Source organism: Acanthochromis polyacanthus, chromosome 2 (assembly GCF_021347895.1).
Source record: "Acanthochromis polyacanthus isolate Apoly-LR-REF ecotype Palm Island chromosome 2, KAUST_Apoly_ChrSc, whole genome shotgun sequence".
Classification (NCBI taxonomy): domain Eukaryota; kingdom Metazoa; phylum Chordata; class Actinopteri; family Pomacentridae; genus Acanthochromis; species Acanthochromis polyacanthus.
Window position 1 is genome coordinate 25,831,870 of NC_067114.1, and position 19,463 is coordinate 25,851,332.

General features: G+C 39.0%; 1 protein-coding gene across 5 annotated transcripts in view; it reads left to right on the forward strand.

Annotated features, from left to right (window-relative positions):
- Positions 1-19,463, forward strand: part of znf536 (zinc finger protein 536) — a 237,376-nt gene that overhangs the window by 205,919 nt on the left and 11,994 nt on the right. The window contains exon 8 of one of the 5 annotated variants that reach the window (XM_051941522.1): positions 4,078-8,159. The exons of the other annotated variants lie outside the window; for them this stretch is intronic. Coding sequence (XP_051797482.1) covers positions 4,078-4,232 — 155 coding nt within the window. The 3' untranslated portion in view covers positions 4,233-8,159. Of the gene's footprint in view, positions 1-4,077; positions 8,160-19,463 lie in introns of those variants that run through there. 5 annotated transcript variants of the gene reach the window in all.

Below are 19,463 nucleotides of genomic sequence, written 5' to 3' on the forward strand. Positions count from 1 at the left end.
TTCGTCAGTTTGTCTTCGCTTTCATATCAATAAAAGCTGTGCCTGTTGTGCGGTGTTTTCGCAGACTGCTATTAAAGCCAGGTGATCCCTCTGAGACGGCATTCACACACTCACACTTCCTCACACACACACACCTAGTCCAGCGTATTCTCAAATCGGTCCCCCACACATGCTTAGAGTGCACCGATATGCCACTGTTCCAGCCTCCTTCACATTTATCCATTCTGTTAAGCATGACACATGTATTAACAGTGGATGGATCCTGGAGCTGTGTGTCCTCACACCATATGTTTTGATTTCCCAGGTCCTCTCCTCCACAATAACCAACCCCGTCTCTTGTTATCTGTTATCTCTCAACATGCCACAAGAGGGCACACTCACACCTTCACATTGTGTTTTAGGAGCGATGTGGCAATATTGGCATGTGCTCCAGACCGGAGCTTTTCCGCCGTTTCTTGGATTAAATACGACACAATAATGGTTCGATCATTTTTCGTGACATTAGATTTTTACCAGTATTATATCTGAATCATGTATGCACACTGCATCGCTCCCCAAGATGGGCTGAATCTTTGAAGGAAACAAACAGATAAGCCTTGCATTCATGTGATAAATGAATGCCAGGCAGGTTTTCTGTGTCTGTGAGGTGCATCTGCCATCTACCCGAATGGGAAATTAAAAACTGTGAGGGGAAGTTATGCTAAATCTATAAAGTTGGCCAGGAAATCTCTCCCCCTTCACAGCGGCAGTTGTTTGGGGAGAAGGAGCACCATGCTTAAATAATAACATTCCAGGTGGCTTAGTTAATGAACAGTGAAAATCAAATATGGGGCCTAATCTGGAGCTCGTTACAGGAAGTTTCTTTACAGGGAAGTCAAAGGCAGGAAGTGCCCTTGGGGAGAAACACTTTTTGATGCTTCAAAACAAGGAAACTTTATTTTTTCGGGGGTTAATTTTAGTTATGGTGGATTTTGTACACGAGATAAAAAATAAGAATTATCTGACGGTAAATCCAAAGCACGAGGAAATGAGTGGTGTTTACAGAAGTGTTAAACCAAATCATCTGCTCATTTAGCTGCAACGTCTAACGCAGAAATACTGAAAGTGAACGTCCATCATAAGGAAATGGTCGTAGTATGTGTTGAGGTATGCTCCAGTATCTATACATATGCTTCAGAGCTCATTTACTGTCTTAGTTTGCCATCTTGTGGTCACAGTTGGTTATGAAATCATATCCTCATCCTGCTGAAGAATCATATCATTGATTCCATTCTAGCATGAGGACAGTGAGATATGATTTGGTTTTTTTGTTTTGTTTTGTTTTTTAACTTTCTTCCACATTGTACTGGGCTTCCTGTCTCAGTGTCTTTTGTTCTTCAATGCACTGAAAATGTCTTTACCATAAGCCAAGGTTTGTTCTTTGATCCAAATTGTGGGGGATAATTTGCTCCCAAAATAAAACAAACATGTCGACAATTTAATTAAAAAAAAAAGATCCTGACATCCCTTCATTGCTCTCTGCCCTGCCAATGCAGCTATTGAGGGAAATTAGTCTCAAAGTGGTCACAAATAAAAAAGAAGATTTACAAATGTGGACAACAGAACTTGCAGATGTACATTCCAATCCACACACAAATACCAATCAAATTTCGCAGTTTTACAAAAGCACACATCGCAAACTGAATAAATATTTTACATGCAGATTTTTAACTTAATCTTCACAGATTTTCAATTTTGAAAAACTTTCTGTGTATAAATATGTCTTGGGATAAATATCATAAATATTGCAAATACATGCAACATGACTATGTTATGGGAATTTGATGAGTACAGTTAGTTGACTAGAAATCAACCAGCCTCTTAATTTAAACAGCTGCATATTAATAGACATGTAAGGTGTGATCCAGATGATCATTAATATGGAATTAATTTTTAACTTATATCTGTTTTCAGTCACCACATCTATCAGTATTATTACAATAATATATATATATATATATATATATATATATATACACACTATTGTTCAAAAGTTTGCGGTCACTTAGAAATGTCCTTATTTTTGAAAGAAAAGCATTTTTTTTCAACAAAGATAACATTAAATTAATTAGAAATACAGTCTAGACATTGTTTATGTGGTAAATGATTTTTCTAGCTGCTCTGATTTTTAATGGAATATCTCCATAGGGGTACAGAGGAACATCTCCAGCAACCATCACTCCTGTGCTCTAATGCTACATTGTGTTAGCAATGGTGTTGAAAGGCTCATTGATGATTAGAAAACCCTTGTGCAGTTATGTTAGCCCATGAATAAAAATGTGAGTTTTCAAGGAAAACATGAAATTGCCTGGGTGACCCCAAACCTTTAACGGTAGTGTATGTATACATTTTTGTCATCATCCTTTAGTATCGGTGGAACCATCTTAAGTAAGCAACATGGAGCATTAGAAGCAGAAGCACATTAAGCAAAGTAAGTGTTTGTTGCGCAGTGTTGTTGTTGCTCTTCGCTCCATGCACAGATAGCGTGAGAGAGAGTTATTACTCAGCGTTGAATCTAAGAGATGTTTTATCATGTTATTAGCTCTTTATTTCCCCTCTGTTACGGTGGCACTTCCTTTCATTTTTATATCCATTCCCACACTTGTGAAAGCACAGCTCAAATAAACCCGTGTTTTAATTTGGTTTTGCCAGATTCATAACACCACTTTAAAAGAACATGACATGCAAATGTGCTCAGCGGTGTTTTATTGCAAAATAATTTTCAAAGAAGTTGCTGAGGGAATGAAAGTACAGAAAAAGAAGGGGGGGGGGGGGGGGGGGGGGGGGTCTTGGGTTATATTATTTAGTGGCCGCTGCTGTGGGACCTAATTACAGTTATGCATTTATTACTGTCTCACAGAGACTTAAAACTTTTTTCTTTCTTTTTTCTTTTTTAATTTTTTCTCATTAGAATTACTCACTTCTCATCTCACCCACTGTCACACTTTCTGTCATACAACTGAGCCAACCAACTTGCTTGTAGCAAGTACTCCACTTGTCATAACTATAATGTGTTAGCATCTAGTACAATAGTCTCCTATCACAAGCTCTGTGCACTCAAGATGTAAAAAAGTCCAGTGAGCTAAGTGGTACATTTCTTCCGGAGATAGAGCAGTGTTATTACGTTGTGATGCCTTTGCTTATGTTAGTTCCTTACCTTGCTGACTTTACCTTCAGATGAGCGCAGTGGTGGACAGAATAACAAGAACACTGTAGAATACAATGCAAAATAAAAACAAAAAAAGAGATTAAATGTGAATTCAGCCATATGGCCATATAGTGTTTTGTGCATTTTTATTATCATTTCTGTTACATTTTAATGTGCCCTTGTGACTTTGCCCACCCTTTACATGAACCACATACTGCAGCATTAGTATAACAGAACTGGAATGCAGGTAATGTCAGTGAAATTATGAAAGGTTTTTTTCTGTGTGTGTGCTTCCAGTCTGTCTTTGTTTGTTTTATTGTTTGTTTGTTTGTTTTTTTGTATAGTGGCTGCGGCTTATATAATGTATCTGAATCAGAGTTTCTATCAATATCTATATTTATCACCATGCCTATACTTATACTTTACTTTGACAACCAGTTGTCCCATTTTCATTAGCCATAGAATAGTCTCCAAGGACTTTGCTTATTCAAAAAGAATAAAAATAGATAAATATTTAAATGAGGTAAATGCTGAATTTGTAAATGCTATGAGCACCACAAGCAGAATTCCACTGACTTCTGTTGTAGTGGGTGGAAACCCACACTCAGAACCAAGGGAAAACAAACCTATACTATCTTTAGTATGACCTATAATTCCATGTAAATGAGAATATACATATTTTATTTTGAATTTGCATCAAATTAATTAAAAGTTGTTGAAATTAAAAGTTAAATTCAACATAAGTTCATGTTGTGCAAATTTGACAGTCTGAAAAGATCTAATCCATCTACTGACCATATGATGTAATGCTGAGTGTGTGTTTGTCTGTGTTGGGTCAGTGTGTTGGGTCCATGGTGCTAATCTGCCTCTTGTTCTCTCATTGGCCTTAGTGCATCTGTGGGTAGGAGAGGAGGACCAGCCCATGACCCATGACCCCGCGTTGACCCACGACCCCAACCATCTTAACAACGACCTTAACCACCCTAACAACCATAACGTAGGCAACCCCAAGGGGCAGGACGCCCACGCTGTAAACAAAGACTAACGACCCACACCGGAGCAAGGCAGAATGATGAGGATGATGATGGAGGCGATGATGGTGATGATGTGGAGGAGGATGAAGGTTAAGTGAAGGAATACACTATAACAAAGACTTTATTTAAGATGAAAAAAAAACACATACTACCGTCAGAGTCAAGAGAAGGTGAGAACGATGCGATGGAAAGTTTGGGACAGTTTCCTTTGGGGATGGATTTGCGAGATGGACCTAATGACTTTTGCAAGCATCCTTGGACACTAAAAGTGACAGCAACCTTCCTGTTTTGTCTCCTGTGGTCTGAATGCCCCTTGTCTTTGTTGTCTTATCTCTTACACATTTTTTTTTCTTTTGATGAAACTACCTGTCTGATTAGCACTTCTTGTAACTGGCCGTGCAATTTCTGATACATTCCTTGAGCTAGAAAGATATGTCTTTTGAAATTAGGACTAAAGTGTAGTGCTTAATTAAATGCTTTTCTCTCCTGTTCAATGAAGAAGATAGTCATTTCACAAGACCACAGATCACAGCTATATTGTACCGTGTAGATTATATTCTACTACAGAATAGAAACTTAACTTTACCAGACTGTTGACAGAGACCAAGCACATTGCTGTCAAAGGAGCCACTTGTGGCTCTCATAGATCCACTAGTTATGTCCCGTGGCCATGCATCGCTCTGATTCTGGCTAAAGAAGGACAGGACATCATTTAATAATCTACAACATGTTGTTTCCAGAAATAGTATGATATTGCTGGTATGAAAACATACCTATAGCTGACTTTTGATGATGGTGGTGTGAATAATGATTGTGAAGAAGACAGAACATTCAAACTGCCCTAAATGTATTCATAATATTATACCCCCAGGCCTTCACCCCTCTACAGTATATCCCTTTGTCTTTTTTCTTGTTCTGTATCACTCAACACAGCACCCATAGATGCTTAATGTACATAGAGAGATATACAGTAGCTGAAAAAGTGAAAACAAAAGTTTTAAAACATTTGTGTTGAGGAAAAGCAAAGAAGTCACAGTAGTTTACATGGCCACATTGTCAAATGCGAGGCATTCTTCTCCAGTTTGAAAGAGAGGAATTAAAAAAAAAAGAGAAAAATATCAAAAACAAAAAAGCGGGAACCGTTTCTTTCTTTATAACCCTCCACCCCTTTCTCTTCATCTCGTATGTCAACCTCAAGGACTCTAGCATTGCAAATGTTTGTAAAATACTGCCACCGATCATTGTTGCACAGTGTTACTGACTACTGAAAATGGTTTGATGTATTTACTTTAAGATGAGAAAAAAAAATAACATAAAACTGGAAAAAAGACATATTGTGTATAGCCTTAGATACACGTCATCTGTTATTGCTTCTACAAAGCTATGTAGCTGTGCTAGACCGTAGGACGTAGGGTTGATTTTATTTTTAATTTTTATATGTACTGTACATTAATGCCTTGTCCATTTACTGATAAAAAAAGAGGAAAAAGATGACAATCGTCTCCTGTGCTGCAAACATATTTGCCCCCATATATACAGAATCCATTATGCATAGAAGGACTTATCCTTTCTTATTTCTTTCATTTGTTTTGATTCTCAGAAGTATTTTGCACTGTGATAGTATTATAAATCCAACCTATACAGTACAAAACTAGCTAACTAACTAAAATGAAGGTGTGTGTTTGTGTGTCCCTTGGCATTGTGAAATGTTTCTACGTCATTTTTTGTGGACCCAGAGAAAAAGTCTAATGCGGTATGTACAGTCCAAATATACTTCTTTTTTTAGTTTGATCAACCTCTATACTGTATGTGGCTTTGACAAATTGTTACTCAGATTTCTTTTGTATGCTAATCTCCTTCTGACCTACAGCGCAGGCCTGTTACTGCTTTAGCCTGGGTGGTTTTCAGTGCTCAAATTCCAACTTGAGAAGACTTTGCTGCAGTACAACCTTCGATTTTTTTTTAACCACTTTAATTTGTTGTATGTAGATTGCAATTAACCATTCTTGCAGTTTCAATATGCCAGGCAAAGAGGGGATTTAAAATTAAAATAATACGAGTGAGACATATGAAAAGTGAGAAGTGATGGTTTTCGGGGGTTTGGAAATGGGGTCTAAGTAAACATCTAAGATGTATCCTGCTGGAGGCACTGACCAATGGCTTGACTTCTGACCCTATCTCTGTTTCCAGGGGTGTAAAGATGAGAGATAAATGGTGAGAGCTGAACTTGGACTCTCTCCTTCTCTGAACCAGCTATAATGATCATTCCACCCCTACATATTATGTACAAAACCTGTCTTGTGAGCTGAACACTCTTTATGTTTTGCTGTACCCTCATGGCAGATGCTTCGTTTTGTAACTACTGAACTGTACTTATAATAAAAATAAAATGTATTCAAACTAAAAAAAAAAAAAAAAAAAAAGATTGTCACAGAGCAAGGGCCTGTTTCATGTTTTTTAATTTCTTCATATCTGGATCTGGTGTGTGAATCTGAAAGGCGACGCGCTGTGTCCGACTGTCACTGTGTGATCAGAAGTGGGTAAACTGTTTGGAGAGTAGTCCATCACTTCAAACACAAGTTATTATCTCTCAGTCAATTTGATGTCAAATCTTCACAGGCTGTGATCATGATGCTGAATACACACAACTAAATTACTGTCTGCACCACTTTGTCTCCCAAAGGTGCTTGTAAAGTAGCTGTAGTGAAAGAATGTGGGAATGACAGGAAATACGTGAGCGCACTCAGTGTCCCACATGGCAATGTAAAAGAAAGATTCACACATTTAAATTACAGCCAGTCACTTACAGCTCAGAGACATATGCAGTGAGCATCATGCATCTCTGCCTCTGTTCCAACTCTTCTTACTTATTTTGTTTGCAGATTAAATTGATTTAATCATACACCTTAAAAACATATTGTAAAACCTAGACCGGTGTAGAATTAACCTTTAACTGAGATTAAGAACCAACTGGCCTCAAGCTTCACTATCACACGTGGAAATCTGATACCTCATCCATCTGCCTGCGTATGCAAATGTAAAAATGTAAATAGCACATTTGCTGACGGAAGAACAGTTCACATTATAAACCAACATAGCAATATAACTATGTACAAATACATATATAGTATTCATTCTGTCCTAATTGAATCGAAAAACACGCATTGTGCAGAAGATTTGTGCATGTTTTACCTCGGTCACTGTAGTCAGCTGTTGGATGCCATGCTACAGTCCTACACCTTCATTTAGCACATCTGAGAGTAGATACAACACAAGCAGGGATCTAGTCAGGAGAAAACAACCTGGATTTGTGACATAAAACAATTGCCTTGGCTTGTTCTACAACCTAGAACTGCATTTGTTGTAATCTAACACAATGACAGTACAATGAACACATCAGGGTAACATAAGTTATTGTGAAACATACTAAGTAAAATTGTGTGTTTTATCTGGTTAGTATTTATTCTCTGCATACCTACTGCACATTTTTAGCTTACACGGGTTACTATATGCACCGATCAGCCACAACGTTAATACCTCCTGCCTAAATACTGTGTATGTCCAGCGCAACAAGTCTAATTCATCAGGGCATAGACACAGGGTTTCTTGTAGTTTCCTATACCAGGACATTGACAGTGGATCCTTTAAGTCCTGTAGATTGTTCGGTTCAGGCCTACATGGATTGGACTTGAGCTCCATATCATGTTCCTCGAGCCACTGCTGCCAATCATAATGTGCTTGGCCTCCAACTATATCTAGGTGTGTCAAAACAACATCCACATGAATGTGGGGACTGTCAGTAGAACATTGCATTGTAATGAGATGATCAATGTTATTCACTTTGCCTGTCAGTGGTTTTAATATTGTGGCTGAATAGTATCTGTTGCTCTGTCTGTGATGTGTGTTCAGTACTTCAATAAAATATAACACTTTCTTTACATATTTCAATACTGTGACAAACATATCGGTGGGTTTAACAACTAACTCTCATAATAAAAGAAATCACAACATTACCAGCTTTCTTACACTTCTAGTCCAAGGTTTTTTTTATTTTTGAAATTCTAGTATTTGGGGATATTGTTTATGTCATGAAGAATGATAATCAAGATTAGTGTAATAAATGTGGTCTGCAGTTTACCCTTATATGTACAAAAATAAAATTAATATAACAAAGAAAAAGACAGTCAAGAGGCATTCAGTTTCAACACAAAAATGTGTGCGCATGTAGTTGTGTAAATAGACACTTACTGCCTTCCACCTGTTTAACCGCTAGTTATCTAGTCAGCAATCATCAGTCACAAACTAAATAAATGTAGGCGTGGTCCAGAGAATCTGCTGAAGTTCAAGCCAAACATCAGAATGGGGAAGAAAGTGACTTTGAACACGACATGGTTGTTGGAGCCAGATGGGAAACTGCTGAAAGTACTGTTTTTGTTTTTTTAAAAGGCACGGCCATCTGTAGGCTTTGCAGAGAAAGGGTCAAGGAAGAGAAAACAAACAAACAAAACAAACAACAAAGAAACAAATCCAATGAATGTAGATTTTTTGGGGGGCAAAAATGAGCTGATGGCAGAGTTCAGAGAATAAGGGTGTAGCTAGACTTAACAGAAAGGCAAAAGCAACTCAAATGTATTTAAAAGAGCATCTCTAAAAAATGCACACCAGCTAAGAACAGGAAACTAAGGTTGCAGTGGGAACAGGCTCACCAAACTTGAACAATGGAAGATTGTCGCCTGGCTTGATGAATCTCAATTTCTGCTGCGGCATTCAGATGGTAGGCTCAGAATTTGGCATAAACAACATGAAAGCATGGATCCATCCTGCCTTGTATCAACAATTCAGGCTGGAGATGGTGGTGTAATGGTGAGGGGATTTTTATCTTGGCACTCTTCGGGCCCCTTAATACCAAGTGAGCATCATTTATATGCCACAGCTTAGCTGAGTATTGCTGCTGACCATGTTCAGCCCTTTATGACTACAGTGTACTGTCTTCTAATGTCTTGGTTCATCTCAATCTGGTTTCCTGCACAGGACAATGCATTTGCTGCACTCAAATGGCCAGATCTCTGCACACAAATCTGCATGTGTCATGCATCACACTCTCCTAGTAATGTTTCAGCACCTTGTTAAATGCTTGACATAAAGAATAAAGACAGTTCTGTAAGGAAAATAAGGGGTCTAAGCCCATAATAACAAAGTGTATCTAATAATGTGGCTGGTGAGTGTACAGTTACATAATAAAGGCAGTGCTTCTATCAGGACTGAAGAAATTACAACAAATCTACACATCAAAAGTGAACTCCACACAAAGTTTTCCACCCCGCAAAGCACAGCTGGTTCAGCTGACCCTGCCTTTCAAAAGGAAGAAATATTTCCTGGTTTCATTGCCCCCCTCTGTTGTCTGAAACCTGATCTGCACCACTTTAATGGAATCTGTAACCTAACGTCAGGACCCCAAACATTGCTGAACCGCTGGAAGGCTGCCCAGGTCAATGCCTGACTAATTTTTATACGGATCAGCTGCAAAGCACCAGATGTTGTGGGCCTCCTGACACAAATCTTCCAGGTCTGTTCCCAATAAAACTCACATCTGGGGAAAGTAACTGTTTGACTGGTTTATATCGACACACATGCACACACAACACCAAAAGAAGGTTTTAGTTGGCAGGATATGAGACTGAGCAGGAACAATCAGGATATTACTTGTTTCCACGCGCGTGTGTGTGTGTGTGTGTGTGTGTGTGTGTGTGTGTAGGAATCAGTGTTACGTACATGGAGGCGTGGATGTGCATGTCTGATTATGTCGTCCCTATATAGTTGAGTAAGTGTGTGTCTGTCCTGCAGAATGCATGTATATCTGATTAAAGAACACATTAGATCATCTTTCATTTCATCTGGCCTGTTGTGTGTGTGTGTGTCAGTGTGTGTGCGTTTATTGTTGCTGAGTAATTCTAACATTTAAAGCAACCTCTTTCACAGTGTGATGAACACTGCTCTTTGCCCTTCATTTACCTTACTCTCTTACAATGTCTCCCCCTTCCCTTGTCTTCCCTTCCTCTCTTCAGTATCTATTTCTGATCATTTTCCTCCATGACATATTATGCAGCCGTGTGAAAGGACATATTTGTGCAGGCATTCCGGCGTGTTTCATAATTGTCTGCATGCACGTTTCAGATGACGCTCTGCAGTGGTTGCAGTTGTGCCAGCATTTGGTTGGTCACTGGGCAGATGGTGACCTGCAGATGAACCCGTCTTTCTGCTTTTGTTCAGCTGCCTCTAATTCCCCCTCCTTCCTTTACATTCGAAGTGCCGGGGCGTTCCTTTGCAGCTCCACATTTACACCACTAGAGGGCACAGTAGGCCAAGTGTTGGTGCAGATCTGCTCTGGCATGTTGCACTGCAGAAAGAAGAAACGCTGGATGTTGCCACATGCGGTCTGATTATTTGGGTCTTTTTGCTGTCTTATGCAGTTTAAATGTGACTGAAACCAATAAACAAAATAATCAGTAAACAATTAATGTATTACTTACCTATCAAAACTGTATTTGTGACATTGTATACAAGACTTTGAAACAGATTTTATGGATATTTAATTGAATACTTAAAGAGAAAAATAATTTAGCCAAAAGGGCAATCTGTGGACTATTGTGTGTGCTACTGTTCTTCTGTCTTTGTTTCCTATTTTGTGGTATTTTCAAAAGAAAATAGAAAACAAAATGCTTTTGCCTGACCAGCAAAGGCAAGATTTTAGCCATTCAGTGTGCTCAGTTTTTGGAATTAAGATCAAGTAAGCTTGGAGGACACCCTATTATACTGTACGTACATTTTGCTACAGTTTAATACTGGTTTAAAGGTGGGTGTCTGTGTTCTGTTTAAGTCCTAGACAGAATGCTTAGATTTTGCGTCGTCTTTTTACTCCAAAACGATGCACTCTTCAAGTAGTTGACTTTTGTTTGAGGTTGCTAGAAGTGGCTTCACCCATGATTTTTTTTTCCTGTTCTTTCTGTGTTTATGCATATTATTATTTAATTGTTGTTCTCTATAACCAGAGCATGTAAAGGCTTGGGGATGCTGTTCAAAAAGAAAACAGTGAAATAAAACCATTGCATTAGTTTCCAAATTTCCCTTTTTAAAAATTATTTGACTGAAATTGAAAGACTACTCTTGGCCGACACCGGTTCCTTTCCCGTTCCTCTACAGAGCCTCTACAGGTTGCAACAAAAGGTTCACGCTTCCATGCAAGTCAAATGTGTTGTGCAAAGAAATGATTTTATTTCGTATTACGTAAAGTCCAGCACCAAATTTAAAATGATTTATTCTATATTAAATACATTTCATGGCTGATTGCTGTTTTATGATACACAAAATACACAATGCAAATAGTGTCGGTGCGATTTGTCACTCAATAGAAAACCAACGGTCATCAATTATGATCACTTATTAGTTGCAGCCCTGGTTTTAAGCAGAACATATACGTAGTAACAAATGCTAATGTGACAGCTTGTCCCCTCATTCTCATGCATCCTTCTGTTTCCTGCTAAGCATCTGTGCTTATGTATGTGGGTGTGTTTCTGTCTGCATGTGGGTTAGCATGTGCCCAGCAAAGTGTGTGTGTGTGTGTGTTTGTGTGTGTGTTTGTGAGTGTGTGCTGCATGCAGGGCTGGTGTGCTATGGCCTCACTCTTTCTCTCTCCTCAGCTCTTATGAATCGATGATCATGTGGTGTAAGGGAGATAGATGGCCCCCAGCTCCATCTTGTCTCCTCTAATTGTAAAATATTAGTTACATTAGACTCTGGCCCATGATTAATGGAACTTATTTGGAAGGTGGACTCTCACACACACATACTTTCTTTCTCCCTCTCTCTCGGTTACCAATGGTCTCCGAAGTCTCTTCCTGAAAGAATTGAGTGATTTCACTTAAAGCGGACAAATAGGCTTCCCTCTGTAGGGGAAGGGAAGGCAAAAAGAATGGAAAGAGAGGAGAAGAGGAAGATGGAGGAGAGGAAATGACAGAGGGAGATAAGAAAGAGGGGAGAGCTTACAGAAAGGGGTAAACAACAGTTCTACTGGGTGAGGTTTAAAAAATGTGGTATTGGTCGGTTCTAAAGGGATTTAAGCTTCTTGGTGGATAATTCTGTATGCAGGATCAAACTTTAAAAATGCAAAACCAGATCGAGCCTTGATCATGTTAACAAGATGATCACTGTGAAAGAGATAGTTTTATTTAATGCTAATGTTACCTGCCTTGCAAAATGCATCCAAAGAACATTAGATAAGTTTAGATCATTTTGAAGAGTGCACAGCGAAGTCTTGTTGTTTGTTTGGCGGTTATTTTGGAACTCAAAAATAACTGCTTAGTTTGTTTTAGTCCGTTGCCCAGCCACTGAAAGCTAGAGATGTACAAGCATGTGCAGACACACAGATAATAAAATGCACTCAGACACACTTCCATAAAAGGACACATACATGAACACAGACTTTTCAGCCATTCTCCTCCACCTGTTTTGTACAAATTGCAAGTCCATGAAAAACACCTGGCCAAGGCAATGTGAAACACACACACACACACACACACACACACACACACACACACACACACACACACACACACACACACACACACACACACACCAGCTTTTCAGCCTTGTTGACAACATTTGCTGTTTTTCAGAGCTGCAGCTTGTCTCACTTACACCTTCTACCAGCAAACACAACTGATCATCATGTGTGGAGGAGTGCACTTCTGTCTGTCAGGCTCTGTAATGACAAAGTCAGCATATCATTACCATATTGTTTTTAAGTTGTTTATTTTCATATGTTTCACTGTATTATTACTTTTATACTTCATTTGATCTACTCGCTTCTTTTCATGCCAGCAGTCACCACACACTTGTCAGCTGGTGTAACGAACAAAATCTTTACGAGTGTAAAAATTCCAGCGTAAAACATTTCACTGATACAGAAATTATTGGGGGGGCTGCACAGCGGCTATGTGGTTAGCACTGTTGCCTTGCAGCTAGAAGATCCCTGGTTCACTTCCTGGCCTTCCCGGGATCTATCTGCATAGAGGCATCATGTTCTCCCTGTGCATGTGTGGGTTTTCTCTACGTACTCTGGCTTCCTCCCGCAGTCCAAAAACATGCCAAATCGTCCGTAGGTGTGAATATAAGTGTGATTGTTTGTCTCTATGTGTAGTCCTGTGATAGACTGGTGACCTGTCCAGGGTGTCCCCAGCCTTCACCTTAAGTCAGCTGGGATAGACTCCAGCCCCCCATGACCCTAATGAGGATTAAGCGGTGTGTAAATGGAGGGGTGGATGGATGAAATTACTGGCTTATTTTGCCTTTATCTCTGCTCCAATAGAACAACAGGGTTACAGTGGCGTGCATCCCTTTAGTCTCTGACTGGAACTGGTTACCCAGATGCTTTCTTTCTGGCACAAATTCCAAACATTTTTACAGGTGCTGAAAATCTACTATAATGTCGGCCAGTCCACTACAAGTGGCAGGAAATATAGCACAGATGTTACAGAACAGTTCTGGTTAAAATAAATGCTGACTGTCGGTTTGAAACAGGAAACCAACAGTGGTCTTTGATATTAAAGACAAATGTTTGGTCCATCCGTTCATCCTGACCTCCTCGCGATATCGACTTTTATGGTTCTATAACTATCTGATGTCACTTCTCCTTTGCACCCACCGTATTTACACAAGAACTATATGGTGATGTCACAATGAAATAACATAGCTCATAACATGCTGTTTGGAAAAACAGCTTTTGTGCTTGTTTGTTTGTCTGTTTGTTTATTCCAACAAGCAAGCACACTGGTTTATCTGCCTACCTATCTAATCTATCACCTACATGTGCTGGGCAGAGACTGAATACAAACAAACCCTTCACAGTGTGAGGCACTAACAGTAGAAGAACGTCCAGATCTTTTATTTAAACACAAGTAGTAAAACTATTATGAGAACAACTAAATTATAGGTTTATGTATTTCAGTTAAATTTTTAAATTGAACATATGTGGGTACAATAATCAAAAGTTATTGAAGTATGAAAAATAGACTTGCCCTTTAGGCATTGAAGTGGCCAATGTATGTATGTTGTAATATTATTCAGTTATTTATTCACCAGAGTTTAATGTTGTACCCAGTTTAAATGTTACAAAACATTTACTCTTCTATGTTTAAATCATGCATTGTAATGACGATGTAATAGATTTAAGTTCATGCACCATCAGTAATGCAGGAACTCAGTCTGACAGTTAATATCACCAGCAGGGTGTGCTGAAACATCAGTTCCTATGTCAAGAATTAATGAACGCTATTAAGGCTATAAGGTTCCAGCAATCAGTGAATGTGAGTTTGATTTGGGATTATTAACAACAACATTGGCTTTGTAAAGCTCAAACCTAATTTTCTTTCATTGCGATGGCAGAGCCTAACCCTTAAATGCCGCAGTTCTACTTGAACTAATCTCTCTCAGTATCAGCCTGCTAACAAACAATTAAGTAGAGCAAGAGGAGGGACACTGCTGACAATACAGTACTATCAAAGAAGGAAATGTGAGGGACAATCTGAAACGTTGGACTGCCTCAAATCACTTGCTTTCTAAACTCCAAGTTGGCTGGCCGGCGCTCATCACACTGGAAGTAGATGTGTTCACTCAAATGTTAACCAAATACAAGTTAAAAAGTATGTTAAGCAAATGAAAACACAGAGTAAGGCAGATATATAGCTAACTGATGGTTAATATTTCTACAAGCTTTACTACACCGGAAAAATGAAACAGAGCACTGCACTGGTACCTTGTAATAACGCGCCGCTATTGACAACAATGTAGTCGCTGAGATGAACTTAAACACTGCAGTCCTGATTGTCGGTCACTGTGCTGCTTCATCGAGGGTTCTAGTGTTGTTTCTTTGCTCTGTGGCAACCTAACAGTGGCTCAGCCTATAAGAGCACAAAGAATTTAGTTTCATCATCCAGTTCCACCAGCTGTTATTGGGTCCCTGAGCTTTTTTTTGTTTTTTTTATGTAATGTGTTTGCTGGTTGCTCTGTGTTTTCTAACAGTTTCCTTAACTTTCAGCTGTTATTGCTGTGTGTTGAGGTCAAAGGAAGTTCACGATGATTAATGCAGCAGAGCAGCCGATGCTCTTTGTGTCAGAATGTGAGTGAGAAGCAGGTGGCCGGCATATCTATCAACCCCCACGGCCCTCCATTTTTTTCCTCTCCTTTCTTTCTCTTCATTGCTGAGAAACATGGATGACAGCTACACACACACACACACACGCACACGCACACGCACACACACACACACACACACACACACACACAGTTGGGCAGCCATTATCTGTGTACAGTGACAGGTCAGCAGCAGATTGTGCCTTCCTCAGTTCAGAAGGGACTCAGAGGTTGGGTGTCTATGTACAAACATGCATACACACACAAACACAAGCACACACACAAACACATACACACACACACAAATGCACACACCGGCTGTAAACACCTTCAAAAAATGGAGACTGTGAAAAATGATACAAATGACTGGCAGAGGGAGTGATTGAGTCAGAAAACAGATGAGTGAGTGGATGAGCGAGGGAAAAATTGACTGGGAGAGTATTTGTTGGTTTGACTGAAGATATGACTAGGAGTGTGAAAAGATAATATTCAAAGTGCAAAAAACAAGTGAATGACTGAATAAAAGACTTTTTAAGTTTTGAAGTACATGAAATATATCAGCAAAGGTTTCTGTGTGCTGGTTTGCATGATAATAAATACCAATCAGCCACAATACTAGTATTGTGGCTGATCTGTGTAAGTACATTAAAGTCTGATCAAAGTCAGTGAGTGGACATGTGTACGAACATGAGTGAGAATATGTAAGGGAATGACTATGTGAGTAAAAGAAAACAAAGGTAAGCAAATAGGGAGAGAAAACCAACCCTGCTACCCCCCCCCCAAAAAAAAAAGTTCTTGTACAACTACTGCATTCATTCCCACTTACTTTTTGAAAGATAATTTAATATAATTTAGTATTGAAGCAAATGCATGTGAAACAAAGAGGTATGAATTTGGCAGGAAAGACGTTTTAAACCACCACAAAGTCCACAGTAGGATGTAGATCAGAAGGATTGAGGTACAAATCATCAACAGGCTCTTCAACAAAGAAATCAGCATTGACATCCAGTCTGTGATCAATATTCTTAGACTTAAGTTTCACCTTCACTTACTGTCTACTTTTAATTCTAAGCAAATGGTTGGGCAACAAAGAAACAGGGTGAGGTTTAGGGCACAGTCAATAGCAGATGGCTGATAAATCGGTTAGGAGTGGATTGTGCTATATCGCAAACAAATACAATCCAGCAGAAGATATGTTTCCCTTGAAATATATCTGAGAATGCAATTTAGTTATACAAGAATGTTATTTTTAGGAAACAAGCTTGAGAAAACAGAGACGAAAAGGTGGAAAATAGAGGACAAAAATAAACAAGTGTGAGAGAAAGTGAAACAACTAAAGAAAGGAATGATTAATTCAAAATATGATTGCAAATGTACATGAGTGAATGACTAAATTAGTGAGTCAATAAATGAATAACTGAGGGTCAGAGTAACGCAATGAATGGAAGAAAATGTCAGTCAGTCAGATACTAAGTGTGCTAATGATGGAGACACTGAGTAAGAAGATGAGTGATTTGGAGAAAGAAGGCATAAGTGAAAGAGTGACTGACTGAATGACAGAAAATAGGTGTTATTCACCTTATTCAGAACATGAAAGTGAGTCTAAGTTACCATGTGAGTGAATGGGTGTGTGAAGAAAAGTGAGCACAAGAATAAAAAAGGACAGGAGTAGACTCCAGGAAAGATTCATAAAATGTGAAAACAAAATGAAGATGAAGACAAAAAGGAAGGATCTGCTATTTTGGTTTCTTATTAACAGGTCCTACTGGTACAGCAATTAATAATCTAGTTCGGTGTTTAACATGGGACCTAGTCCCTGGTGAAGACGTTTTAGCTGGCTTTGATGCTGAAAGAGCTCCTTTCCCTCCACCCGTCTCCCCCCACAGTTCCTCTCCTCTCCTTAAGTGCCTCCCCTGGTGTTATTTGCGTGTTGGTTTTCTCTAGTTAAGCTAGGAAACAGACCAAATCGTTATTCCCCAAACTTCAGGCCAATTTTCTATCAACAAGCCCGCTCGCTGAGGGAAATACTCTTAATTCATCAGAGGAAATGTAGGGAAGGATAGAAGGCTAAATTCCCTTCAGGCTGTTTGAAGGTTTGAAATGATGCAAATGTGATTATTTTGGGATATATATATATATATATATATATATATACACACACACACACACACACACACACATATAGGCATTTAACAACCAGTCATAAAATGTGACAAGATCATATAACGCAAATAATACTGTCTGATCTATTTGATAGGAACATATTTAATTGAACTTAAACTGCGCTTTCAAACATTAACCACCCTCAGTACAAAAAGTTCCAGACTGCCAAAGATTAGAAGTAATGTTACAAATTAAAAATATTTATTTGAATATTTTTTTTATTCCCAGTAATTTCAGATTGTCATATAGTTATATAAATAGGAGATAAGACAAGACAAGATTTTATTGTCTTGTCTCTTATTCGCATATAGGGTCAGAGTGCAAGGTCAGCCACACTACAGCACCCTTGGAGCAGCCTTAGCCTCAAGCAGTGAATTTTTTTTCTATTACCTAAGATGTTAATGATGGCTTAGATATGTACCTTGTTTATATTCATACATACACTGCCTGGCCAAAAATAGGTAATCTGTTTCCAGTGGATAATAACTGCAGTGATGAATATGTTTCAGCTGGCAACAACTTATTGAATGCTAATCTGTTTCAGAAGGGTCAAATTGTTGACCTGCATCATGCAAAGAAAACAACTAAGGAGATTTCTGAAACTACTAAAACCAGGTTGAGAACCATCCAACACATCATTAAAACCTGGAAGGATAGTGGTGAATCATCATCTTCTAGGAAGAAATGTGGTCGGTCATGTGGTCTGATGAGTCCAGATTTACCGTGTTCCAAAGTGATGGGCGCATCATGGTAAGAATAGAGGCAGGTGAAGTGATGCACTCATCATGCCTAGTGTTTACAAGCCTGTAGGGTTACGGTTGTGATGTGGGGTTGGTCAGGTTCAACAAAGTTGTGTTCCCATACAGTGAGGTCAGCTGACTACCTGAATATATTGAATGACCAGGTCTTTCCATCAGTGGAGTTTTTCTTCCCTGACGGCATGGACATATTCCAAGATGACAATGCCAGGATTCATGGGGCTCACATTGTGAATGAATGCATCAGAGGGCATGAGACATCCTTTTCACACATGGATTGGCCTCCACAGAGTCCAAACCTCAGCCCATTGAGAATCTTTGGGATGTGCTGGAGAGGACTTTGCACAGCTATCCGACTTTCCCATCATCAACACAAGATCTTGGAGAAAAATGAATGCATCTCTGCACACAAATAAATGCTGTGACATTGCAGAAGCTTATCGAAATGATGCCATAGCGAATGAGGGCCATACTCAAAACTAAAGGCCGTCCAACAAAATATTAGAATGTGTGACTATTTTGTTGGCCAGGCAGTGTGTATTCTTTCACATATTTCCAACAGTCTTGAAGGAGTCATTTGACGCAGCACTTCATTACTTTGATTCTTGGTCAAACAGCAAGGTTAAATTATTGATTAAATTGTATGACTTTAGATGTAAGGTTAATATCTAATTTTGTACATTTAGTGAGCTAAAAAAAACAAACAAAAAAAAACAAAAACAAAACATAACACAACACTTTAAACACTTCATATATCTGGTTAAATCCAGTCAGTGATGTCAGCAGGAAACACCTTCTAAAACTACTTCTCAGTGCGGATGGGTTGGCATTCTTGTATCCGTGTGTGTGTGTGTGTGTGTGTGTGTGTGTGTGTGTATGTGTGTGTGTGTGTGTGTGGTCAGGTGCTGGCTATACTTGTGGGGACCAAATGTCCCCACAACTGTAGGAAAACCAAAAACAATGTCACTTGTGGGGACCTCATTTTGGTCATGAGGCATTTTCTTGGCCATGTTGTTGTTACTGAAAAAAATAAAAGTGCAAAAATGTTTCTTTAGGGTTAGGCATTGTTTTGGTGATGGTTAAGGTTCGGGTTAGGGTAAGGGTTAGGGGTTAGATATGAATGGGAGTCAATGG